The sequence below is a fragment of the Taeniopygia guttata genome, chromosome 2 (genome assembly GCF_048771995.1).
Source record: "Taeniopygia guttata chromosome 2, bTaeGut7.mat, whole genome shotgun sequence".
Lineage (NCBI taxonomy): Eukaryota > Metazoa > Chordata > Aves > Passeriformes > Estrildidae > Taeniopygia > Taeniopygia guttata.
This window is the reverse complement of record NC_133026.1, coordinates 80,142,117-80,168,610: the sequence shown is the minus strand read 5'-3', so window position 1 is coordinate 80,168,610 and position 26,494 is coordinate 80,142,117. Positions and strand designations below refer to the sequence as shown.

The window sequence follows — 26,494 nt, the reverse complement described above, 5'->3', positions numbered from 1 at the left end:
AATGTTCAAGGCACCTTGAAGTAAAGACATGGGATTTATGGTAGAAATGCCTTCAGGGTTTATATCAGGATCCCCTGATGAAATAAATCACAGTATCACAGAATGGTTTGGGTTCAAAGAGGCCTTAAAGATCATTTGGTTCCTGCCTCTTTGCGATGGGCAGGGACACCCTCCACTAGACCACGTTGCTCAGGGCCCATCCAACCTGTCCTTGAGCACTGCCAGGGATGGGGCATCCACAGCTTCTCTGGGCAGCGTGTCCCAGTGCCCCACCACCCTCACAGTACGTAATTTACATTCTTTGCTGAAGCCAGCCGTGTTGATTTTTTAAAAGCAGAATGTCTTGCATTTAGCACTGATGCCAAAACAGGCATAACAAGGAGGACTGTATAAATTTGGCTGCTATGGATCTTGTGTTACTACCACCAACACTGTGAAATCTCAGCACTAACATTTGACAGTACTAACTTGCAGTGCTTGTTACTACGTGCAGTACAAACAGATAAGCTAGGAGTAGTAAAGGCTACTTATTAATCAAGGATCATGACTATTAGTTGTACCCAACATGACAGTCTAAATAAAATTAAAATATTAATTTTAATCTGATACAATTTGTGTTTCTTCCCCTACCATTTTCCCACACTACTTTCTGTTCTTTGCAGCCAGGCACCTCAAAAACAGAACAGAGAACTCTTTCTCAAAAAATGGAATTCTGGGCTGTTTTGCCATCTTATTGAATCCCAATAAAACTTCCTTTTATCTTATGTATAATGATGGTAAGCTCCACTGACGACCTGTCAGTTCAAGGATATGTTATTTGTATTAAGCAGTATGTCCCTAAAGTTTCCTTATTTAGTCCTTCTCTAAAATTATGCCTTGTTTAGTTCTGCTGTGACCATAGATCTTGCATACATTGCAAAGCTTTATTTTTGATTGATTGCATAATCAAAGATCACTCTGTGGGAAAATGATCCCAGTTTCTTCTCTTTCCATATAAACTTCTTGATTCTGTATATTGCTTTGTTGTACATTATTTGGCTGTGACTAGCAAAGGAACTTCTTTCTGCTGAAGCTTCAGATTGATGAGTAAATTCCTAATCCTTTACCAGCTGTCACCGAAAAATAGTATAGTATTTTAACAAAATTGATATTGAGCATGAATGTGTATATCTGCTAACATCTTGAGCAGTTTTTATTTCTTTTTAAATATGTGTTAAAGGAATCACATTAAATTTCCTAACTCAAGCATCTCAATGTTAAAATATGTCCAAGCTAGTTGTGGCTGCTGCTGGTTCTTGTTCACATGTTCAGTTCCAGCTGAGGTTCAGAGGAAAGAGCAGTAAAAGATTTTTCATGTGATAACATAGATCCAGTTGTTGCTGTTTCAAGAAGTGTGGTCAAGTGTCAGCATAAGTCAGAGGAAAACAGCTGGCAGCACAGCCCAGGCCTCCTACCACTCAGTCAGCACAGCATCCCTTGGCTCATATATTTCTGCAGGGTTGTTCTCACTGTTAGATATAATCCTGAGTGTCCTCTGCTTCTGGCCTACTTGTGCCATGGAAATGATTGTCCAGAAGATGTGATACAGCCAGGAATAGAGCAGCCCTTTTCTCCAGCAATGGGGAGAGGAGGTGCTGGCCACCGCCAGCTGCTGGTCAGGTTGTACAGTCCAAAAATGTCTTCTGTGCTTCATCAGCTCTCCAGGCCCTTGGATATGGTGTGATTTGGGGCAAGAGGTGGGGGCAGATGGAGTAAATAAAGAAGTGTGAGAGAGAAGTCACCCTCCACGACTCCTGGAACCTCCAAGGGGTGCAGGATGAGGTGCGGGGCTCCCGAGCACCTGGGCGTTGTCTTACCTGGACTTTGCCTTGTGGGAAGATTAGAACTCCCTGCAGGAGCAAGGAGAAAAGAAGGATCACTGTTTTTTGGTGTAATGCTTATGTTCTCTTCTCACCAGGCTTCCCATCATATCTTCAACTGTCTTTTCCCCCAGACCTTAGTCAAGAAAGCTGTGTCAAAAGGCAGCCAGATGGCTGGTGTTGGGATATGTGGGGCAGTGCAGGAGCTGGATACATGTTCCAACCGCCTATGGAACAGTGCACAACCCTTAGGTCCCCATCAGCTCATCAGGTTTAGATATCATACTGAATTATATGCTTTTTTAACGTATCTTGATATTATAAAAAAAATAGAGAAGGGTTAATATCTCATAAGCATCTCTCAGAATTGCCACATATTCCTTATATATCCCACCCACTGGAATATCTCTGACTACTCAGCAGGTATTTATTTGCCTTGTAAGTCCCTTATGGCTCTTAGCGGTTACTTCCGAGGTTTCTGTCAGATGCTTTTAATTCAGATGACATACATGTTAGTAAATAAGGAAAATCCCACTATTTTTATTACCTTTTCCTGTTTTCTGCTTTATTACACAAGTTGCACAGGTTTTCTTCTTGTGTAATGCAAGCTTTTGCAGGCATTGCAAAACGAACTTTCCTGGAACTATTTTTAGAGGTGATCATGGGGATTTGGATTAGAATAGATTAAGTAAGGATTTCTGCAGAGATGATACATATACCTTTCCTTAAAGACATGTGACCTGACTGATTGAAGCAGTGTTTATGAAATAAGTGAACCTGAACACATCCCAAAAATTGGAGCGGAAAAATGATGGGTCATCATCAGTGTGTCCATGGACTGGACTGTGTTTTTATGTAGTGAACTCCAGTCCATACTGGGAAATGGATCTGTAAATGTTCATAACACTGCAAAAGAAAGGTGTCAATTTTGTACCTTCTGTATTGAGGCACTGGCAAGGGCAATACCATTTGAACTCTATTTTGGATATGGGATTAGGCTTTGGGCTACTCTGCTCCTCTGCAGAGCAGGCAGAGAGTTTTGCACACTGATGGTCCATACTTGGATACCCCTTTGTATTTCTCTGATCGCTTTCCCTGGCAAAATTAGCCTCTCCCCCCTTTCCCCTCCAGGCATGTGGAGTTTTGATCAAATAACTGTTGGACAAAATTTATTTAATTTCCCTTTTTTTTTTGGTCACTTTCCCAATACAAATGTGCATGTGACTAAGCTGTTGCAGCCCTTTCTTTAAAAGGTCAGCCTAAATTATTTTCTGCAGATAATATTAGGGCTTATGTGCTTGATGGGTTTCTGTAGCACATAAACACCACTTCTCGCGGGAATGATGACCTGAATAATTACCTCGTCTCTGTCGCTGTTGAAATAATCAACCTAAACCAAATATAAGAGAAGCTCAAGCCACTTTGAAGGTTTCTGAGAATGCCATTTTTATACAAGAAGATTTTAGTATATAGCAGATCATGGTGCTCAGTGCTACACTTTGCTCTTTTTTAATACAGCATAAATTTAGAATCTCTGTTAGAGCGAAGTTTCACACAGTTGCAGAGCTTTTAGTGGAGATCAGAATTATCAGAATTACCCTGAAATGATTTTGGGAGATTTACTTTGAAATACTTGATCTGATTTTTTTTTTTTTTTTTTTTTTTTTTGGTTTGTACTAGAAGTATGGTTATATATATAATGGTGTTATAGTGTGAGTTTTGTATAAGACAAAATATTAAACATATGAATTATTATTTTAATGAATCTCTCATTAATTAATTTAATGATTCTTTCATTTCTACTATTTTTGATATTTTTTAAAAACATGCTTTTAACTTAGACTTAATTTTCATTGTTGTCCTTGCGTGTGATTATGGATTACAATGAATCATTATCTCATTTAATTCAATTACATGTGGTTTTAATCACTGCTAGTAAACCAGCCTTGCAGAATTGTGATTAGTACTTACAGATGCATGCAAAGCAAACTGGACAGTTTTTTATCACAATGCTTGTGGAGAGCAATGGGTAATATCAATTTAGCCTTTTGCCAGACTCATTTTGTCTGGTAATTGGCAACAAACTATAATAAGCTGCTTTCATTCTCAGCATCTTGGTGGAAAATAAGTTGCCTGAAGAGAACTTTTAAAAAGCTAAATTAATTGCATGCTGTATGTGATTTGCTTGTTATTCAGCTTGAGTTCAATATTGATCCCTGAGTATTTCTTGTGATCCCTATTATGTGTAATGATCTAGCATACAAATAGCATTACATCAGTAATTTTGTCATAATAATAAAATCGTGTGCTGAGATATCCATAACCTCACTTAATCAGACTTTATTATGTTATTAGCCAACACAGCTGAGCAAAACAGAGTTTATTTTCATGGTGGCAGCAAAATTCCAGTCTTGCTATCAAAGACACATGAAGAATTATAATTTTAAACAAAATCAGAAGATTCAATGCTTGAGGAAGGTGTTGCAACATCTTATTTACTTCAGGTAGTCCCATGGCCGTTATGTTTATTTGTGGACTGTGAGAAGAAAATAAGAAAAGTAGTTATACTTCATTTAGAATATATGGGAAACAAGTATTTTATCTGAGACTGTTTTGTCATATATTCTAAATATTGTTAGTTTTGCTGTCACTTCAAAACTAAGGGGGATCTCTCAAAACTGTGCTGCTTACACAAAAAATCAGATGTATCCTATACTACAGAAAAACTGTAGGAAAGCTCTGTGTAATGTCAAATATTCCCCAGAGAAAAGATAGAGCCCCCAATACCTGGAAGTATTGTGGGTTCTACTTGAGAAAAAAATCAAAAAAACATTACTGAGCTGACTTTCAACGTCCCCTTCTGTGGAAAAACGACCATAAATGTTAATGTAGTTGGTGTGATGGATGGCTCATGCTTTCTTGCTTGTCACACAGAGCCTGTGCGCAGCATTTGAAAAATGAAATAGGATCAGTTGCAAACCTTGTTTCATATTTTAAGTCTCTTATGCACAGAGGATCTCTTTCATTGGTCTGGCAGAATGATGGGCAGCAACCCTGGCCACTGATCGGGAGAGAGTAAGTCAGATAACATAGTATCCTTGAAAAGCAGGATACTGTGCTTGCATGCTTTGACATATGTACAGTTACACTAATAATTGATGTTTATTACTATATATTAATGGGAATAGTTTGAGTTTTATTATCATTTAAAATAATTGGTGTTTGAGGACATGCAGAAGGGAAGAGAGGAGAAAGGATGCTGTTGAAGGAGAAAAGTCCTTTTAGGCAGAGGATATACCTTGAAGAATTATCAAATTTCCTTTCTCCTGAAGCCTTCACAAGTAGTGAGTACTTCTGAGAATTGATCTTACTGACAAAAATACTGGTAAGATTAAATTTTAAAAAATACTTCTTTTCCATGTACACTGACCATTTCATAATTGCATTGTGGCCTTTCATAAGAGGAGCAGAATAATGGATGCCTTTGGTAGAATATTAATGCCATCTCTCTTCTCAGGGTGACCAGATTGTTCAGGTTCAATATTTTCTAACTAAAACTCATTTATTTTAGATTTTGAAAAGACATTAAGTGCACAGCTGTATTTTCCTGCACACTGCTGTGATACAGGCTACTGCTTTACTGATCACTTCAAAACGCAATTTGCTGGAGGCAATTTTGTATAACTTATTAATTGAGACTGTTGAAGGAGTTTTTAATATATGGAAGTATTTATTGGCATATGAATTTAAAGATTCTAGACTAATAAGTCACTTTGATAGTGACTGATTTCACATGCTGGCTGATCTGTTTGTACTAGCTTTCAGCAAGGAGAATATAGACAGGGTTGGAAATGGATGCAAAGGGAAAAAAAATCAGAAAAATAAAAAGCTATCTGATAACAGGAATTATCACTGTATCATTGCACAAGGATTTGGGAAATAACCATCAAATCCAGAAGTTAATTGCAACTTTCATCTTAAAGCTGCAGCCTCATGCACCCCATTTCAGTATCTGACACGTTTGGAAGGGTTATGCAAAGGAAAGCAGTCCCTCAGCAAGCAGTCTGTCTCACCCACCTCCCATAGAACTGCAAAAAGGGCGAAAAAAGCCACATCAGCTTTACAGAAAGGATTTGTTTTTATTTTCTCATCCCATAGCCTGTTTTGCTTCTCAACCAGGGACACTCAATGTACAAGTGGGTGTACACTCCACTGAATATTGGGTTCTCACACTCTTATCTGGCTCAATTCAGATTTGTAAAACTGTTCTTCAAGGATGATTTTCTGTGCTACTGCATCATGTAATCCCTCAGAAAGCTCCTGTTCTCTCTTTCTTTCTTTATCCTTAAGCAAGCAGTCTTTGATAGCATCTTTGGAAAATAAACTTCAGAAAATGTTGACACCTAAGTAATCCTTCTGGTTTTCAAACACAGAATGGTGAATTTGATTGATTTGAAGATAATTTGTGTCTTCTATCTGCTGAAATCAGAATGCCAATGTTAGATGCATTAGTTCCTATCTGTCCACTAAAAGTAGGACAAAATCCCTCCATACTGTAATGCAAAAAGCTCTTGCAAAAAAACCCTCAAAAACCCAAAAAACCCACAAATGTTTGTTATTATTTTTTTACAATATTTTACTATATTTTTACAATATTGACTTTATACTTTTGCAAACAGAACAAAAAAACCCAAACATTTTAAGCATCTGGTAATTATTTTTAGAACACAAAAATGTTCTGTGAAAATATACTCCAGATATTGGGTGAAGCAGGTTTTTTTTTTTCATTAGAGATGATAGCTACTTTTAGTTATTCTTACACCCTTTTTGAAACTATCTTCAAAAATGTCATTCTTTTCAGTGAACAATAGAATCTCTCTTATTATCAAAAACTTTTGGTCTCCAAACAGTTGTAAACTTAATTTTCTGCTAGTGTAAGTAATGGACATTTTACAGAATGACTGTGTGCTGTTTTGAATCTACAAAGCTTTTGGAATTGGAAAGACCTATATCCTGATCATCCTGGGTGAAAAATTAAATTATTAAGGAGCTGAAATAATGTTCAAGCCCTTACATAATGGACATTGACAGATTTTTCTTAAAAGCCAAAAACTATTACATTACAGTAAAACTTGGATTTATGTGTACAATCCCACCAGGAAAGTACATACATTTAGTAAAAAAAACCCCAAAAACTGAAAATAAATTACTTTTGGCAGAATCCTCTGTACAATTTCAATAGAAGGCTTTGAAGTATTACAGGTACTTCAGAAGGAAATGAAGATGCCCTTTATGAAGCAATGGTAGGTGTTGCTTCATGCTGAGGGCAAGAGTGAATTGAGAACAAATGAAAGCATGGTAATGATTTTATTGAGAGATGTAATTGAGAAATAACCTACATAGTCTGTGAACAGCCTGAAGAGTAGATATCACTCCCGTATCTCAATGAAGGTGTTTGCCACCTCAGCCAAGAGAACTATCCAGAATGACAGTGAAACAGGACACTGAATAAGTAACTAACTAGTTAAGATGACAATAAATCAGAAGCCACAGTTGTCATCTGGTGAACATCTCTGTCTTAGTAATGTCCATGAGGAAAAGAAATAAAGAGAATGTGTAGGCAAGAAAAAAATGATGGAGGAGTTAGGGTGGGCCATTCTGTTTCCATAACCAGGTTCTCCTTGCAAGTCTTTCGTGTGAGTGCATTTCAGGCAGGCAGCGTAAGCAGGAGGTTTGAGATTTGTGTCTCTGCCCTCACCTCTTGGGCAGTCAGATGCTCAGGCTGGGCTCAGCCTGAGTGGCACACTGGCAGCGAGGAGGGAGCGCAGGCAGCGCTGATTTATCTGTGCCTGCCCTCCCCTACACCTATCAGCCCCAGGCAGGTGAACGAGGGCTGCCCAAGCAATCCTGACGACTGGAAATAATGGCTTTAATCCTAGTGGTCAAGAGAGCAGCCAGGATTAAGCACTGTGGTTCCATGTAATTAATGACAAGTGTATTTTGCTGTATTTTAGGGAAGCTGTCAGTTTGCTGCTGTGGAGTGAAACACTATCTGGCTATCAAGCGTAGTTACAAGGTTTACCTCCTGGCTTGGCTTCCTCCTGGAAATTTTACAGCCTCCAGCTGTCATAAAACACATTAAACTGGACCTCTAAAAGCAATTTAATTTTATTTATCATTATAAAAACAGGAGGCATAGTTCTAATGGGAAATTTGAATTATTTAAAGATAGCAACAGGCAGTATGAGCACAACTCCTGCCTACCACTTCCCTTCATAGAACAAATAGCTGTTTTTCAGAGAATTAATATTCAGAGCAGGTCCAGTTCATCTTACCTGCTGGGTTAATTTTATTATCTAATAAAATCAGATTTATTCTCATTTGGGTATAAACTATATAGCCATATAAGCATAAGCCATTTATAAACAGTTACTTTGCATGTAGCATAATGTAATACCTACTCTCTTAGGTATTTATGAGGAGTATCAAACTTGACTTGCCAAAGGGTATAGATAAAAAGAAGTGTATGGATCTGAACATTATGCCTGGAGGTGATCACTAGTTGTGCTGGTACCTTTTAGTTCTTGAGTCTGGAAAAAAATAAAATAAACCAGCTGTCTAGTAAGCTTCTTCAGTGAACATTTCTCAGTCTGGCAAACCTAAGTCTCTCTTTATATTTTACTTACAGAATGGTCTTATTGTTGCCTGTTACCAAGGTTATGTGGATATTGTAATAGCCTTAGCACAATGCCCTCACCTTGATGTGAACTGGCAGGACAACGAAGGGAACACGGCTCTGATTACAGCTGCACAGGCAGGTAAGGCTCTCTGTGTCACCTCTTACATGCAGGGTCTTGGGGGGAGTGTGTGTTTAGGCTACTTTATTTTAGGATTTTTTTCAAATCCCTGAAAGAAATTATTCAGTGTAAAATAATTCTGGCCAGGCCCACTCCCAAATTGGTTTGTCATGATTTTCTTTGAACTAATTAATCTGCAGTAGTATTTATCCATATTATAGTGCTTTGTTCTTTTAAGCTGATTTTCCAATGTTTGCTCTGGCAAGCAACAATTGAACACTGTGGACATGTAATGTGCTGCATTAGTGCTTTTCTCCCATGCTTGCTGCATCTACCTTAGAGGGTCTGTAGGAATTGATGACTGTAGGAAAACGTATCATCATTAAGCTATACCTTATCTGCTAAGACATTCTTCATCCACTCCACATCTGAAAAGCAAAAAACCTCGGCAGGATTTAGGATTTGCCAATGATCTTTTGTAACAGATGATATCAACATCGATCATGTTAATCCTGATGCAGATTGGAGTTTAGCACAAGGTTTTCTTTTATCCCACCCAGCATGGTAATATTCGATGAATGGCTCTAACAGATCACTTAGATGTAAGAGAAGCTCCAGGGAGAGTTCCTTGCTTCCAGTGTTCTGTTAGAAAAAATAATTTGATTATTACTGTTTAGATTGAAGGTCTGATCTTCAGTCTTTAAGGGACGGTTTAGTTTCCTCTAATGAGTGTTAACAAAGTCCTAAAGCATGTAAATCAGGAAAAATTTCTCCAAGGAAGGATGCCATCCCTTTGTAGTCTAAAAGCCAGGGGCTGCCTAGCTCTGCATCTCTGGATTCCTTGGCATCCTTCAAGTGCACTCTGCAAAGGCAGTCGCTTTACAAGGGAATGCATAGCTGGCCTTTATCATGTCTGCTGCCTGGTGAAGAGTCTGGGATGTTTGTGGGAGCTTGTGGGACGTAGTCCTCACTCCTGGACACTGGCTGCCTGAAGGGAACAAATTTCCATCAGGGAATATCAATGGGAATTACAAGCCATGTCTGAAGATTGGAGCAGTTTGGTTTCCACATTAATTTAGTAATATTGCCACTGGACATTTCCAGGTAGTACCTAACCTTGCTTTGTGTTGTACCAAAAAGTGAACCCTGTGAAAGTTCCTGCAAGATGTGTCTTGAATACTGGAAGCAAGAACTGTGACCACATTCGTAGCAAAGTCGTGAGTACAGTAGCTTTCCAAAGAAGGTGGAAAAGTCCCCAAAACAGTAATCTACTTTTATTTATCTGCCCTAATATAAATTTTAACTAAAAAATGCTTAACACTGCCTCCTTCTTGACGTTTATAACTCATGATAATGAGCTCAGAATTAATCCAGTGAGCTGACATGGACTTGACACTCTCTGCCAGTACTTACTATTGATCCCAAAAGCAACTAGAAATTACTGTAGTCAACAGAAACTTATACAGACCCCCAAATTGGATGTTTTCCCCTGCCTGTGCTAATCCTGAGCAACAGGGTTTACACCAGGTATTTAATTAATTATAACAAGATACTGCTGTAGCATTTATAGATATTACTGTGAGGCTAACATTGCAACCACAGGAGTTACAATGCAATAGATGCTGATTAATTATTGCTGAATGTTAGGTAGTAACACTGAGCAGTGCATTATAAAGACCTGAAAGAAAAGCTTATGCAAGCTTGCCTTTAGTGGAGAATTTATTTGTTGGGGGAGGAGTTAACTTTAGGCTGTGAAAGTAATCACATTTTTGCAAAGTAAATTATTCTGAGATCACTGTTATTTATACCAAAACTATGGGTTTTCCTGTGGAAAGTCTAATAGCAAATCCACCTTATTTCATGTATCTGTGAGATGGTGTTTGAAGGTTTCAGAAAGTGCTGGTATTTTTCTTATGATCCATTGCCAGGTGGGCCATCATGTATGGCCAGCCCCCAAAGAGGAGCTGGATGGGCAAAAAAAGTGTGGTTCTGAGGAGTTGTTCCTTGTGTTTTAGAGTCTGCATCTGCATTATGAGGTATAGATAACAAAAGAGATGACAGAGAGGTCTCTTCACTTGTGCTGAAGAGTTTAATATCCACACTTGCCTATGCCATTTCATGCCTGCCAAACATGATGCTCAAATATGAGCATCAGCTTGAAATAAATAGGATTAAATTAAAGAGCAACTAGAGTCTCAGAAGATGAGTGAATTCAGTTCCTCATATTGCTTTTGATAATTTGAGATTCTTATCCTCCAACAAAAGTATCTAAGGCTGAAGTTTTCTGCATGGGCTGACCAGAGAAAGACAGGCTGGAAGGATCAGTGAAAAGCAGTTCTGTCTTAAAAAGCTTATTAGTATAGAAAAATAACCACAAAATGCTCTGCTTTGTGTGTAAATGTCACATTTGAAAATTGGTCTGTCCACCTGCTTTCTCAATATTTCCTATTTCTTATATCCCTTTTCAAAGAGAGCTTGCCTTCCAGAACTGTTAATGCATGCAGTCTGCAGCAGGTGGTGCCCAGAAATAGGTGGCAATGCTATTGCAGCAGAAGCAAAATCATTAAATATCATTACAAGGACAATGCAGAAAAAAAAGGGGAGATTGATACAAACATGCAATTGAAATAACTGGTGGAAAAGGAAAAGAAGGAAAATTACTTTTTTTCCCCCTCAGTTCTGCTGCTGATGGGGGCATAGCTACATCAGTGTATAGTAATTGGCATGCACTGGTGTTCAGAGGGAGTTGTATTTGCTTACAAAGTATAGATGTTTTATGTTACAGCCACCAGTTTGGGAGCCTTGCTGAGAACACAAATTGGAAGTTATCCCAGTTTCTGTTTATTAAGAAAGACATGAGAACACAAACACCTAAAGCACCCAGAGGATCAAGCCTTCTGGGTGTCTTTGGTTCCATCCATCTGTGAGAAAGCATTTGCTACCTGCAGGCCAAACTCAAGTGTCTTGCAGGTACAATTCAGGAGTGAGATGTTATTTGACAAAGGGTCTTCCTTACTATGCAGCTTATCCTTCTGCCTGTATTACACAGATTATTAGGTAATATTGTCATCATTGTAGGCCTTTCCTTTATGGCAGCAATTAAGTGAATTAAGCTATTACAGACATGTGTGCTGATCTCTAAATAGGGCTCACAGGGAGAAGTGAGCCCTTAGCATGCCAGTTCTGGTAGGAAGTAGATCTGGCTTGCAAACAGCAAGAGCCTGCTTTGAATTCAGTATCACCAAATGGGCTGAGCCCAGGCTCGTTTATTTTAGAGCTGCACAGGGTTTTCGTAGCAGACTTTACAGCGTGGGAGGCTCACCCAGTTTATAAATTAGGTACAGGCTGCTTATTCACGCAGACACAGGAGAACCAAAGCAAACTTCATGGCATTAAATCAAAAGCGTATGACAGGGTTTGAACTAAAACTTGGCAGCTCTGAGTTTTGCTTTGAATTTGATATCTGTTTGAACTGGAAATCTGAAGCAAACCTCAGAGGACAGAAGATCCTCTAGATTAAAACTGGTTTTCGGGAATCCCTGAGACATAAAACTTTTGTGAATCACAAACTTCTTAATTTTCTTTTTAAATTTACTGCTGGTATTTTTTTTCTGTCACTTTTGAGGACATTTCTAGTCCCCTGGAGTTTTGATTAAGAAAGGTCTTCAGGATTAATTCTTAGGATCACCCCAGATTTGCAAAACATCTCTTACTGTAATTATACTTTTGGCAAAGGGAAGAACATCTTTAGTGATGAAATAACTGCTGAAAAATCTTCCATTTTATCATTTCTACTTGTTTCAGCTTGTCTCTGGTTTCTGTGGTCAAAAAGCAGGATTTCAACTGTTCCAAAACCTTCATGAAGACACATTTTCTACATCACTGCATCAGAGCATGTTCTGCAAAACAATTTGGGCACAAATATTCTCCTAGTAGCAACTGATTCCTTGATAGGATTTGATTTTATGCCATAGAATCAGCAAAGCTGAAATCCCTGTATTGAGTAAGCAGGATCAGGTCACTTGATCCTGCCCTGAACCTAGTTCACTTTTGCTTAGTTCAGCTTGTTGTGGTTTGCTGAGTCTTTGTAGTTCATTCTCATCGGACTGCACAAGGTACAGGGAGCTTTTTATTTGGTTTTCTTTGGCTCTGGAGTTGCTCATCTGATCTGCATAATCTCTACATCGGCTCAGGTTTCATGAGAGTCTCCAGTTATGCAGAAAGATAACAGAGTCAAAAAAAATTACAGGAGAGAAAGAGTAACACCTGCAACACAAATTAATTGGTAAAGACTTTCTTAACTTGCTTTTCAAAGTGAATGAAGGACTGTGTTGGTACAAAGTGGCTGCTGATGAAATCTACACCAGATGTGATGCTAAAGACTTTTAAAATTGTCCTGTATGAATTATAATCTGCTTCAGTAACATTTCTAGATGAATTTGAATAGCATGCATCACAGAATAGTCATCTGTTCTGCAGAGCGAAATGAAGGAATATTTTTACAGCTCTTACTAATTAAATTGTGATTGTTGCAGCTGCCTGACAGACGGCATTATTTTATAGCGCATCAAAGCATCATAAAATGATTGACAAGTGAAAGAAAAACTATTTTGAATGAGTCATAATGGCCCTAGCTATCCATCTGATAGTCCAATTATCAAGAATTGGTGTCTTTATTGGTCTTCCAATCATTTAGCCAGAGATGTGCTCAGCTCCTCACCATAGCCTTGTAGACACCAGTTATCCTGGCATACAAGGCACATGAATGGCAACAACAGTTGCTTTTCGAAATAGAACTTAAATAATCTATTTTACTATCAAAATTGAACATCAATCCCATTTTCCAACTGAAGGAGAATAGACAAGTAGCTTTATGCTGTCAGATGGAAAAATAAAAATGTGGGATCCTACACAAAATATTCCTTTCTCTTGTGTCAGGCCTGGCATGGTTTGAAAGCATTATTGGCTGGAACAACTATGCACAGTCATTACTTTTTAATGAAGCACCATGACTGTAAGGCTCAAATTTACCAGTGGAGGGAAAATGATGAACTCTTGCAATCAGTTGCCCCTGGTGATGTGCCTTCCTTCCGTAAGCTGTAGGGATTCCTTTTGCAGTGCTACTCACTGGGTCAAGAAACTGGGGCCCCTTGCAACCTCAGAGTGACCATTTCTGGTCTTCAGTTATTCCCTTACCTTAAACTGACTTTTCAGAAAGGACAAAAATTTGAGAGAAGGTGGGAACCCAGATTTTCCACCTCCTATCCGAATATTCTGGTCAAAAGTCGGGGCCACTTAACCCTAAGGTTGATGACTGCATTGAGTGGAAGAGGACACAAAGAAAAGATGTCTTACTAATTATCTGCATTTTCCACTTATCAGACCTGCAGAAGTAAATTTTTGGTTTATCCTTGAGACAGCACCTGCATTGTATGACATTTTCTCTGCTTTTTTGCTTCTTTAAAGGGCACATAACCATTACAAACTATTTGTTGAACTATTTTCCTGGGCTTGATATTGAGAAGAGGAATGCGTTTGGATTCACAGCCCTGATGAAATCTGCAATGCAGGGGCGAACAGAATGTGTGAAAGCCTTGATGATGGCAGGTATGCAAAGTGCTTTTCATTTTCTTTGTCACCATCTAACAACTACCAAGAATAAAATTGGCTCTTAGGATGTTTGCTCTGAGAACTGTGCTACAGCCTTCCTTGAAAATGGGTGCAGCTTTTAAAGAAGCCATAGTCAAGGCAGTGAAGGCAAGTGCTGCAGGAGTTTGCTTGTACAACCTCACCCAGGAGCTCTCCTAGAGCTCTAAAAGTGAGATTGACTGTCTCCAGGAGAGTCTGGGGAGCAGGATCATCAAAATTTGTAGAACAGGAGTTAATGAAATCCATGACACAGATGGGAAAGACATGCCAGTCGCTTGCTGCCATCTCTGTGTGTGGCAGACAGTGCAAGGGTGGGACCACAGCCAGACCTCCATTTCTGCCTTGAACTGTGCTGGGCACTGGAAAGCTTTGGCTGCTCCAGTCAGGAGTGTTTGGTGTAGGGGCCACATCCCACTTGGGAACATTGGTGGGAAATTTGGTGACTTTTTTTTTTTTTTTTTTAATGGCTCTACAGCTCTGAGTTTGGTCTCCAGGCTCATGAGCAACTGGGCACCACCAGGTCTGTGTCAGCTGCAAGGAGGGAGCTGTGGCACAGGGAGAGCAGCTCTCTGTCTGCCCACCTGTCTCTCTTCACATCTGAGAACATGAATTTTGTTTCTTACTCTTGGCTCTTGTCTGCTGTTGAATTTCTGACTGTGTTGCATTGCAAGATGAAGGGGTCCTGGAGAGGAGATTCAGAAAGCCCCCTGAGGGGCAACAGCCTCTACAAGAACAGTCCTAACACAAAGCATCTTTCAGCCACAATATTGTATGGGTTTTTTTATATGAGATAATTGGTATATAAACTGTTAGATAATAATAAAATAACTAGCTTATATGAATATATATTCTTGTTTTTCAGTTAAAGTCACATGATTTTATAAAGCATAGTGATATTACTGTCCTTCATTTCATAATATCCAGTTTCTAGACATTGATATGACACAGAAAACATTATGTGGTAACTGGTGTTTTATTTTCTGCTAGGTTCTGTAGACTCTTACTCTGGAACAAAGGCTTAGAAATCAGATCATTCATTTTAAATTTTTATGACAAAAAAATTATGAAACTACTGTCAGAGCTTGAGCACCACTAGAAACAGATGCACTTTCTGGACTCACACATACTTCACACAGATGCTAGTTCAAAATTTTCCAGTCAGTGTTATAAATCATAATTTAAAATTAAACTTCAATCCTATGATTTTCTTACTTGTCAAATTTACCTTACGATGTCATGATCTATTATTATCACTAGAGATCCAAGGGAAGCTTGTTCTTTCTCTTTGGGTCACTAGAAGCTGTTTCACAACCTTTCAGCTATGTAAATAACTCAATGCTTGATATTCTGATTCTTATACTAAAATATTATTATCAAAGTCCACTTCTGTGGTGGCTACTTCTGGCATCTGAATCGCCATTTCTTGTTTCCATGATTCATAAGAAAACAGACTACTGGGGAGAACAAAGCTTTATCAGCCTGTTTTTGCATCAGAGATAGTGAGGATACCAAAGATTGTCCACCAGCCAAAGATCTGATGAGTTAATATGCTTTTGATTTTCTAAATTGCAGTTTCGGTGAGTACTTGCAGTTCCTCACATTTTCAGCTCAAAATATGGGCCACAAAGGAAGTGCATTAAATTGCCTGCACCCATTTTAATATCTGAGTATTTTTTAGCACTGCACAATCTGGTGAAATGGAGGGAAGGAAGGAGGGAAAGTCTCATTCAAAATGGGTTTAGAAGTAGTTTGGGATTTAAGGGACACTGAGTGGGTGCTGACAATTTAAGTACTAGTGAGCTGAAGAAGGTAAAATAAGTTATTGAAAGATTTGGTGAAAAATTAATTTCACAAATAACACAGCAAAATTTCATATTAAAACATAAAAATGCATGACAACATAGAGGGGAGCACTCATAATAAGCTGTGGGTCTACTTGCACAGCTACAAAGCAGTTATGTGTGTTTAGAAAGGAGTTAGTCAGGAGGTTTTTAAACCTGGTATTTGTTCAGTGCCTTGGGTAAGACCTCTGCTGATAGCCAGCTACTTATGGCTACACAGGAGGTCAGCAAAGCAAAATAACTCACCTTCCTAGCTGCCTTAGCATGGATTCAGCACAGTCAGATGGGGAAAGAGGTAACAGCAATGTGTGACAGATGGTTGGAGCTGGATTGCCAAAGTGACTGCTCTTTCTGAAATTTGAGTTTGTGGAAGAGGGCCAAGGTCAATCACTACAAGATTAAGGCACTCTGAGACACTTGGCCATAACGTTGCTCTTTCAGAGGGTCTCTTTGGAACACGTGCATTTGCTGTTTGTGAGTGCACAGTGGGTGAGGGGGTCCGGTCTCCCAGCGGCACTTTGTCGCAGGCTACTGCGCTGCCAGCACCGTGCCGCTGCCAGCGCTCAGCAGGAGAACCAGCCAGAAATGCTGGTTGCTCTTCACATGTCAAGCCCTCCTGTAATCTCCAGTCTAAACTCAGTGCTGCTTTAGTAACGCTGTTGGAGTGGCCCTGGATCTGGAGACTGGGCTTTAAACACTACCCATAAAACAAGCTGGTGGCGGACGCCTGAGCCTCCTCAGCCCCTGTCTTTAAACTCAAGATGCTAGTTCTGCATCTCAAAAGGACATGAAGTCTTAATAAAATAGGATATTTATATCCTAAAGGAGCATGTGTGTTCAAATTAATTGTGCTGAAAATGATCTTCAGGGAAACTTCTAGGAAAAACAAGGCTAGTGGCAAGTGCAGCATTCCTGAAAGAAAACTTGTAGGCTATAGTTACACTATAATTACAATTAGTTCAATAAGACTGCTATCACATTTACAAAGGGACATGACTACTCATGTATATTCCAGATAAATCATTCTGCTGAATGACAAGTTTGTTCCAGAATTTTGTGTGGAAAATCAATAAAACTATGGTAAATAATGCCTTAGAAGAGATTTTGTGATACGAGGTACAAAGTCAGCATTCATTTCTGTTGGTAGGTTGGGATTTCAATACTCTGTAGTATTGTTTCCTGAGATAGAGTTTGCAAAACACCTGGGGACCCCTCTATCAGAAAGAATGGGCTGATCCTTAAAGGAAGGTGATCCAAGGGTGACAGCAAGGCCTCAGTACCAGTCTCATCAACAAAGGTGCTCCTTCAAGGAACGTGGAAGGGCTGATGACAATAATCTGGATTAGGCAGCGCTGTAGTGATTGCCAGGCAAGTCCATGATGACAAAGGAAAGTTCATAGAGACAAGGTAGGTCTGAGGTAAAACAAGAAATTAAGTCTGTGGGTCAGGGTCAGACCAGCAGGGGACAGGCACAGCCCAGACAAGGACCAGAGCTGAGCAAGGCCCCAAGCAAAGGTGGGAAGTCCCCAGTGAGCACTATCTGTCACTGGTTTTTTTGAACTACTGCTCCAAATTCTCACAGCTGCACTATATCAAAACTGGAATGACTCCTTCATGAAGATAATGCTAAACAGCTGTCTATACCTCTCTGTTTACAAGCTGAGAATTAAATTTTTTATTTTAAGACAATTCCTTTAGCTGCTGTTCTTCCTGTATTAATTCCTTGCCTGTTATGTTTACATTAAGGAAACAACTTCCACATAATTTGCCACAGTCACAGTGAGCTCTTTTGAGAAGGAGTTCAGGCTCAGTCAAGTGTTAAGAAGGGACCAGGGAAAGAGGCTAGCCTGAGATGAGAGAAATTCAAAGATAGGAAGTTTGGGTAGGGGGGTTCAGAAACAGGTTAGTGAAGCAGGAGGTATGTATTGGTATGTCTTTTCCTCTCCCCTCACTGATTTACCTGTAATTTCTGCAGTCATTAACTTCAACAAATCATTCTGCCTCTGAGATTTTGCAATCCTTTCTTCAAATCCACAGCTTGTGAACTCTTTGATTTGATTCCTTCCTTCTCTTTGGCTCTTTCTGCCTCCCAATCCGGGTCCCATGCTTGACTCCCTGCAGTGCCCTGGTGTTCTCTCTCTGAGTGTCCTTTCTGCAAACTTCACTTACATTACACTTAAACTCTTATCAGCAATTTTGCTTAGCGTGTCTCCTTCTACATCCATTCTTGATCTATGTCTCCAGCATCTTCTCTTTAGGGATTTTCTCAGCGACTTAGGAACTAACTTAATAAAGCTGAGGTTTTTATCACTTTCCCCATGCTCTTTTTGCCATTAGCTTCCTATAATGACAAAACATCCTTTGTGGGAAAGGTTATACTGAACCCATCACAAACTGGGTTGTGGTTGTTTTTTCTTATGTCAAGTCTTCCTTATTCCACTTTGAAATGCTGTCTCCAAGACAATCCACCTGGAAAAAATTATCATTATACTCAGTCTCTCTAATAAGTCTCATTATCAGTATTGTCTGGTCCTTTCCTCAGATCTCCAAACATCTCCTTCTTGCAAAGCAATGGGATAGACTGTCACTTTTGTGACAAGATCTGTGTAGGTCAGTTTTGTGTTGGCTGTTTGAAAATGGTCCTTCATCTGGTAAAGAAGTCCTTCAATAAATCAAATATTCTTTGTATCCAAGTTTTAAACTCTTTCAAGAAACCCAGAAACTATCTGCAGGGACACAGATATGAGTAAACCATGACTAAATGTTGCAGAGCTCAGTATGCTGAAGGCAGCTGGGCAAAGTGCCCGTGCCTGTCCCAGGGAACAGTCTGCAGCCTGGAGCATGCAAAGCTCCTCTGAGATCAAAGTTCAAAGGCAGAATAGAAACCAAAGGATTTTCAGTTTAAGAGCCTCACTTTCACCAGAGAGTATTCCCTCATTCTCCCATTGATTTCATTAATTTACCTTCATACCCATGTACTGTAAAGCATCAAGATGTATGCTCCCAGGTGGTGTACCCAGGATCACTTGGATGTGAAGCACAGGATATGGTGCCAATTGTCAAGTCCTTGACACGTCTCTGAGATTCTTTTTAATTGGTGCCATCAGGCCAGTTTTTGGACAGGTCTTTTGTATCCTTTAGCATTCACCAGCTGTAATCTGCTGGCTATTTGCAACAGTGTCCTGCTAACTTCAGCTTCCAGAAGCACTTGCTGCTGCTCATTGTTCTGCAGCAATTCTTCCACAGGTGCACGTTGAATTGAGTTTCCTGTGTCCTTTTCAGAGCTCTTCTATGTGAGAAGGATTGGGCATATGCCACCCTCATTGACAAATGCTCACAGCCCTACCCTAATACCATGGGAGGACTTCCCTGCAATTATCTAGTTGCCAAGGAACGTGGGTATGGTACTAAAGAAGCTGTAAAGGATACCATAGGGCAGACGTGGATGCCTGCTTCTTGTGATACTCTTGTATTCTCTTTTCAAGCACTCAAGTGCCCCGGAGGAGAAGAGTGTAACTCCACTTGAAAACAAAAGGATTAAGAACAAAGGCAAAAGCCAATGTGTGGGGTCTTATAGGAAGATGGAGAGATCCAAAAAAAAAAAAAAAGCAAAGATGGAAAAGGATGCAGAAATATGTGATAAAGAAAGAATGGTGATGGGGAAAGATATGAAAATTGGAGCGATAAAGTTCATAAACTGGGAATGGGAGAAGGATGGGTCACTTGAAATAATTTCCTTCCAAGACAAAACACTTTAAATGTCTAAGCCTCTGCTGTGTAGCCTGTATCCTAGCTGCCTCTTTTGGCTGGTCCACTCAGCAATAAAATAATGTTTTGGCTAAAAATTACTTCATATCCTTAGGGCTGGTAATCTCAGGTAGATGAGAACAGCTGTTCTGGGTTCAGACTGAAGGTCCATCTCACCCATTATCTACTCTTTGACGTTTATGGAAACTTTCCTTATATTTGATCACCCTTGTTACCATCTTCTTAACATTTCCTAATTCTACGGGGTCCTTTCAGACATAAGAGAGCATGAATTGTACATTTGTTGTTTTCTTTATTTCCCCTTTTTTACCTTTCTGGGTTTTTTCCATTTTAAATGCTTTCTAAGAAATTAATTATATTTTATTTGTTGTTTTTACCCCTAGTGAGCAGTGAGTGGATATTTTCATGGAACTTGTGAGCATTAGCCTAAGACCTTTCTTCCAAGTGGAAGTGACCAGTAAAAAGTCTACTATTCTATATGGGGAGGGATTTATTTGTAGAGAATTGTTTCTTTGCATATCTGTAACTCCGTTCTTGTGAGCTCAAGTGAATGGATATTAAAATGGCAGTCAAGATTAAATGCAGGTGAAATTCATTATTTCATTATTTGTAATTTTAAGAGAATTTCATATATGCAGTCTTAATGTCTTTTACTTTGTTTTTATTAAATAAGGGGTTCATAAAGTCAGGAACCAGATCTATCCTTATTGCATGTTCATTTTGACACAAATATTTTTGTGTATTTTATGTGATATTTTCTTGTAGGGATCTGCCTGACTCACCTCTGATCACAGCAACAGGAATGCTGATGCTTTAATTAATTAACACTAATTGTTTCTCTTTTTCTTTTGAGGGGCAAATGTTCATGCAACTGACCCGAGCCGTGGATTGACTTCATGGGAATGGGCTTGTTTCACAGGAAGATCAGAGTCTGCCTTCATCATGCAGAAGCTGATGGACAGGCCATGCCCAGAACAGTTTTCTGATCAATATAAACCAGAATGGCCAAAAATGAAGGAACTTCTTGCCAAGGCTGCAGAGCCAAAAAGCTGTTTGCAGAAGATTTCTGAGTGCGTAAGGGCAGCTGTCTCGTTCCGGTCTTTCTATGGCCCAGAAGAGGATGGGGTCCTCGACCACATGGTGAAGGTGACAACAAGCTTAGGAAGTCCCTTCATCGCTCTGGGGTGCCGGACTGTGTGCCCAGGCAGCCCACCTTGTGTGGGGAAACGCAGACTGGCAGTGCAGGAAATCCTTAAGAAGCAGAGAGCAGAGGAGATCCGATCTCAGGACAAAGATCATGTTAGCAGCTACGAGAAGCTCTTTCAGAACTCCAAAGTCACAGTGGTCCCCAAGAAGAAGGAGCGTCGAGCCAGCTTGCAGCCCATCAGCATTGCCATGTCCCAGGTGACCACAGTGGCCACGAGGAAGGCAAGCCTCCTGCCGCTCCACCTGCTTCGGCGGAGCAGCGTCCGGCCGGGATTTGTCATCCCCAAAGTCCGTGTCAGCAAAGCTCCCCCACCCACCTTCCAGCCGGAAAAGGCAAGGAGAAGGAGCAGCACAAAGGAGGACCCCTATCTGCAGATTCCCAAATGGAGATACAAGGAGCTAAAAGAGGAGCGGAGGAAGGCAGAGGAACTGGAGAAGAATAGAGCAGCAGAGGCTCAAAAGCCCAGGCAGGTGTCTCCTGCCCAGAGCAGGACCTGATTTGAAGGTAGTTGCTGAGAAGGTTCTTGAGCTGCTAGTCTTGTTATCCTAGCAAGATAACAGACTGAATGCCTTTGTGCATGCCCACTGCTCATGGAGCTGGAATACTGAGTGATGGCCTTCAAGGAGCAGAAATACAGCAAGGGCTATGCCACAGCAAGTCTGATGGTGAGCAGGAAGGTATTTTGAGCTGGAAGACTTACTAGGTTTACTGGTCTGCTGTTGACAGTGGTGCAGTCCTCTTGCGGATTCCTGTTTTACCAGCTCCTGGTGAATGACTGTGAAACAACTTGAAAAACGTGCTTGAAATTATTGTATTTTGTGTTTGTTCATTTTGTAATGGACAAATTAAGGAGCTGTGTTTTTGAAACTAGACATTCCTCCCTCTTCTTCCTTAGGTAGACATATTGCAAAGGTTTATAGTAATAATTAAAAGTTTAGAATTTACCAGAGTGTTGGTTGGCAGTGAAAATCCAGGTCTACAGTTGTTTTGGATATACTAAGCACTTTATTTCTATTCCAGTAAACAAATTTCAAGTACAGGTCTATACAGTCTGCATAGATGCAGTTCTTAATGCTATTCTTTGCTCTGTTGAACCTAAACAGGGCTTAATATGAAATATCTGTGCAGTTGAGGTATTCATGTCTTCTGCAAGTATAAATCAGGTGCAGGGACTGATTTCTTTGAAGAAATGTAGAAGATGAGACAATTTTTGATTGCCACCATCACCTAAGATTTGCCTCCCTGAATAGATTTCCCTTTATCCATTATCTGTTGTCTCCTTTTTAGTCTCAGGGAATATTTTGTCATTGCTTTTAACTGTGAAATATGGGAGATGGTGAAGCACAGTGGATATTTTTTTAGGTTGATATTTAAGTTTCTTTTTAAAAAACTCACCAAGTTTATTGTCAGCCTTTACAGAATATAGCCAGGATAAGAAAATTATGCAGCTCTCAGAGGTTCAAGCAACTTTCCCAGGTGTGAAGTGCAGCTACACGCTGTGAATACCCAGTCAGAGGTGCAGTGCCAGGCAGCTCAGCCGCTGACGTGGCCAGATGTCACTCTGTAAGCTTTGGTACCACACCTCTGGGTGCCCGAAGAGGGCAGTACCTCACCCCCTGTCTCTACACTGGGAGAAAACCTTCCCTAGTACGGAAATGCATCTCCAAGTGGCTGTTCCTGTGGGTTGCTGCAGGTTTTTGTGCTCCACATTAAGGGTTCCTCTGGCTGTGCCACCAGTCAGCCTGAACAGCAAGCCAAGCCCTGGCAAATTCTGGTAAGGAAGGGCTGTAAACCTGCTGCTTGCTGGAAAAAGACCACACTCATAGAAGTAGAGGTCCAATGCAAACAGCATTGAGCACATACTCAGGGTAAGGTTTTGCTCAGGCTTTGTACATATTTGAACTGAAATGTGCTGAAGTGTGTCCTCCTGAAGTTGTTGCTGTACTGGAGCCCAGGCAGACCCCAGCAGCTGCTGCTGCTGTCACCAGTTTATCCCCTCAATTAAAGAGAGGGAAAACTTTTCCATCCTTTAATTCCACAGCACAAATGCTGGCCACAGTCTCACTGAATTTGTAATGAAACTGTGCATGTCATGGGAGAAATAAATTCAGTTAATTAAAAACTAGAGCCCAGATCAGCACTGCCATTTCCTGTCTGTGGGGTCTGACAGATTTGGGAAACAAGGATTTTTCCACGTAGTCTGTTCTTTTTACTTCTGTGCTGGCCAGGCTGCAGTGCCAGGTAGCCTCCTAGGTCAGAGCTGGAGGAATATGCACCTGCCAATACACCTGCCCAGTCCTGGGAATATGAATAGTGCTTTAATCTGCAAGTGCAGCAGTGCTGTGCAATTCATTGGCACCAATTTTGTAATGGCTTTGGGGTGACCAGAATACGAGCTGAACTAATTTCTTTGGAAAGCAGGAAGACAATCTTTTGGCTGGCTGTGGCAAAGGTATCAGGGCATATTTCAAACTGGTACACTGGATTGAATGGTTTAACTGTTAATTTTTAATACTGCCAACCCAGGGTTTTTAAGATTTAGCACTCAGATTCGGTTCTGAAAAGCAACCTGTGCTACAGCTGAGCACTTGAATTTGCACTTTCAGGACCACCTGCAAGAGACCGACCATTGACAGGGTGCTCTCAGGGATTAATGTATAGTATGTTAGAATTAGGGGCTGGAAATCAAGCCTATTTTCTAATCCTTTGTACTTCACTGTGTCTATGTGCATAAATATGATATTTCCATTAAAAGAGGCACACGATGTTAAACTTATTTGGCAGCCTCATTCTTCAAAGGGGTTTGGGGATGCTGCCTTTCACTTTCCAGTGGACCTAAAAGCCCATTCACTTTCACCAAAGGACTCACCAGCATCACCTGAAAGCAGTTTGGTTTCCCTGGAAAGAGTTATTGTGGGTTAACTTCAACTCCTTGTGAATTTTTCTCTTGGAGTTAAGGAAAACTGTTTCTTTTGGTTCCTGTCAGGTTTTCACTGGTCATCTTGCTGGAGAGAGAAGTCATTGCTTTGCTGGTCTGTGTCCTTGTTGCTCTGCAGCAAGCAGGTGGTCTCCCAGTATCCTTTCTGACAGTGTACTCCACTTGGGGCATCTATGTAAAGCTTTGCACTTGCCAGTTTTGGCTGTGCGGGCCACAGGTTTCTGTGTCCTCACTGCCTTCCTCCCCTGCTGCCTCACTGCTCTCCAGCTATCTTCCCCTCTTCATCATTGTCCTCACCCCAAAGGCTGCACCCCTCACTTGCTTCAGTCTTACCTGTCTGCAGGTTGGAGTGGGCAAAGCTCCCACAAAACACTTCCTGAAACCTGTGGCAAACGGACCACAGTGGAGGAGGAGGAGGAGGCACAACTGGCTTGCTTTCAGCCATCTGTCCCCTTGAGCTGCTGCTGCTGCCAAGGAGGATTTGAGTTCTGTTGGATTTCAGCACAGAGTGGCTTGATCTATGTTTTGTTGTGGATTTTTCCCCCCACAATAGATCCATAACTATGAAATGCCAGGCAATATGCCTGCACTTCAGGTTGCTCCTGGTCACTCAAGCAGCACAGTTTACCTCCTAAAAAAGAGCAAGCAAAACCTTGGCAGCACCTCCTGGCAGCTGGAGCCCCTGTGGGAAGGCAAAGGTGCTGCTGCAGAAAGATACTCCTCGGAGGGAAAAGGGACATTAATTCCTAGGGCAGAGGGAGGTTTTCTACCTAACTTCAGTGCCAGGCTGTAGTGTGGCACATTAGTGGGAAGAATATCCAGGACTGCTGTAACTGGAGTGGGGGCTGTGTCTGCCATCACAGCCACTCCTTGTCTTGGTACCCTGGGACCATCTCACCATGGTGCTCCCAGGAAGCTTCCAGCCCCATGGGCCAACCTGGTTCTGCAGTAGCTGTACTAACAGGGATTTAATGACAGTGAGAGTGGAAGATGAAAGTCCAACTGCTTCCCAACATTCTCTAAAATTATATTATGCTCTCATCTCTGGTGAGGAAGAGCTTCAGCATGGGGGTTCCCAGTAGCCTTGCTGCTGGAAGGCACCAACTTCCCCATCACTCAATGCCAGTCACTGTGCTGGGCATCATCCAAGTAAGGATAAAAACCAAAAAGTGTTCATAGATACCTCCAAAAGTATCACAGGCTGTCATGGTATTAGAAAAGAAGCCTGGAAAATGAGAAGGACCAATTAATCTTATTCTGGAGAGTAGGAATTTTCTTTTGCTTGGTGAACTCCTATGTACAGCTAAATATAGCATTTATGGAAAAACTTCATGAACTCTGGACCCTTTTCGCTTTTGCTGTGGAGATGCTGACCACTGGGAAGTATAAATGATATCAGCCAAATCCATGCAGAGACTGAGGTGTGCTTTATAATGCCAAATAAGGATATCCCAGACTGCACAAACTGGATTCCAAATCAGTTCCCCACCTATGTAAACACCTATATCATTAAGTTATTTCAATTATACATGGTATTACACTTAACCATACTTATGAAACTACCTACAGGTAACACAGGCACACATAAACATCATTCATATATAAAGTAATAATGAGAGACATATATAAAACATATCTATAAATATATAATTTAAATTTTTAAACATTTATTAACACATATACATATAAAAAGCCTCTTACCTCCTAGTGATAATGTAGAGCACTTATATATGTTAATGATGACCTTCTCTCAAAAAGTCAGTATTAAATAATTGTTCTATAAAAGGAACAAATCATTTGGGGTATATTATGGAGGCTATAAAGGCAAAACAAACCAGCTGCCTTTTCACTGAACAGTATGGAGCACTTGCATGAGAAGACGCTGGGGATTATGTAAAAATTGTACTTAATTGGATAATTAAAGTTATTATGCACATTATTTTGCCTAGTCAGGTTTAAATTTGCCACTTCTCTTGGCATATTTGAATTTACAATGGTTGTAGTATGCTTTTATATCTATAAAACTGTACACAGGTTTGTGGATAATTAGTGGGCCAAATGCTCCTGTTTCAGTTGTCTCTCAGGGAAAGAGAAGAGGTTGGGAAAATGGGTTCAGGTTCATTTTTCCCTTCCTGTTGTAGCAACTTCCCACACGAATGAGAGCTTGCTACTTTGCCCAAGCCTTTCTTCCCAAACAGACAGAAAATTAACAGAAACCCTCCAGAGGCAGATGTGCAAAATCCATACCCACAGGTGCCATCCTGGATGCATTCAGTGATTTCTCACAAGGCGCTGATGGAGCAGTGAGCTCCTGTAAATGTGGATCAGGAAAGGGGCACAGGAACTGCTGGAACATCTCTGCATGAGTGCACCTGCATGTGTGTGCCAATGGGATTTTTACTCTTGGTGCCATAGTAACTGAAGTCAGCTCAGAG

The 26,494-nt window shown here is 40.5% G+C and overlaps 1 protein-coding gene and 1 long non-coding RNA gene across 2 annotated transcripts in view; one reads left to right on the top strand and one right to left on the bottom strand.

The window, feature by feature from the left end:
* The window catches only part of ANKRD33B (ankyrin repeat domain 33B), a 44,821-nt gene extending 20,927 nt beyond the window's left edge, over positions 1-23,894 (top strand). Inside the window, exons 2-4 of the mRNA XM_002189209.6 lie at positions 8,548-8,677; positions 14,123-14,263; positions 20,768-23,894. Of these exons, the coding sequence (XP_002189245.4) occupies positions 8,548-8,677; positions 14,123-14,263; positions 20,768-21,618 (1,122 nt within the window). The 3' untranslated portion in view covers positions 21,619-23,894. The remainder of the gene's footprint in view (positions 1-8,547; positions 8,678-14,122; positions 14,264-20,767) is intronic.
* On the bottom strand, positions 4,225-26,427 carry LOC140682363 (uncharacterized). The gene is made up of 2 exons (XR_012053988.1): positions 26,311-26,427; positions 4,225-4,395 (listed from the first exon to the last, which is right to left on the bottom strand). It is a non-coding gene; the product is annotated as an uncharacterized lncRNA (long non-coding RNA).
* Between the last annotated feature and the right edge of the window lie 67 nt (positions 26,428-26,494).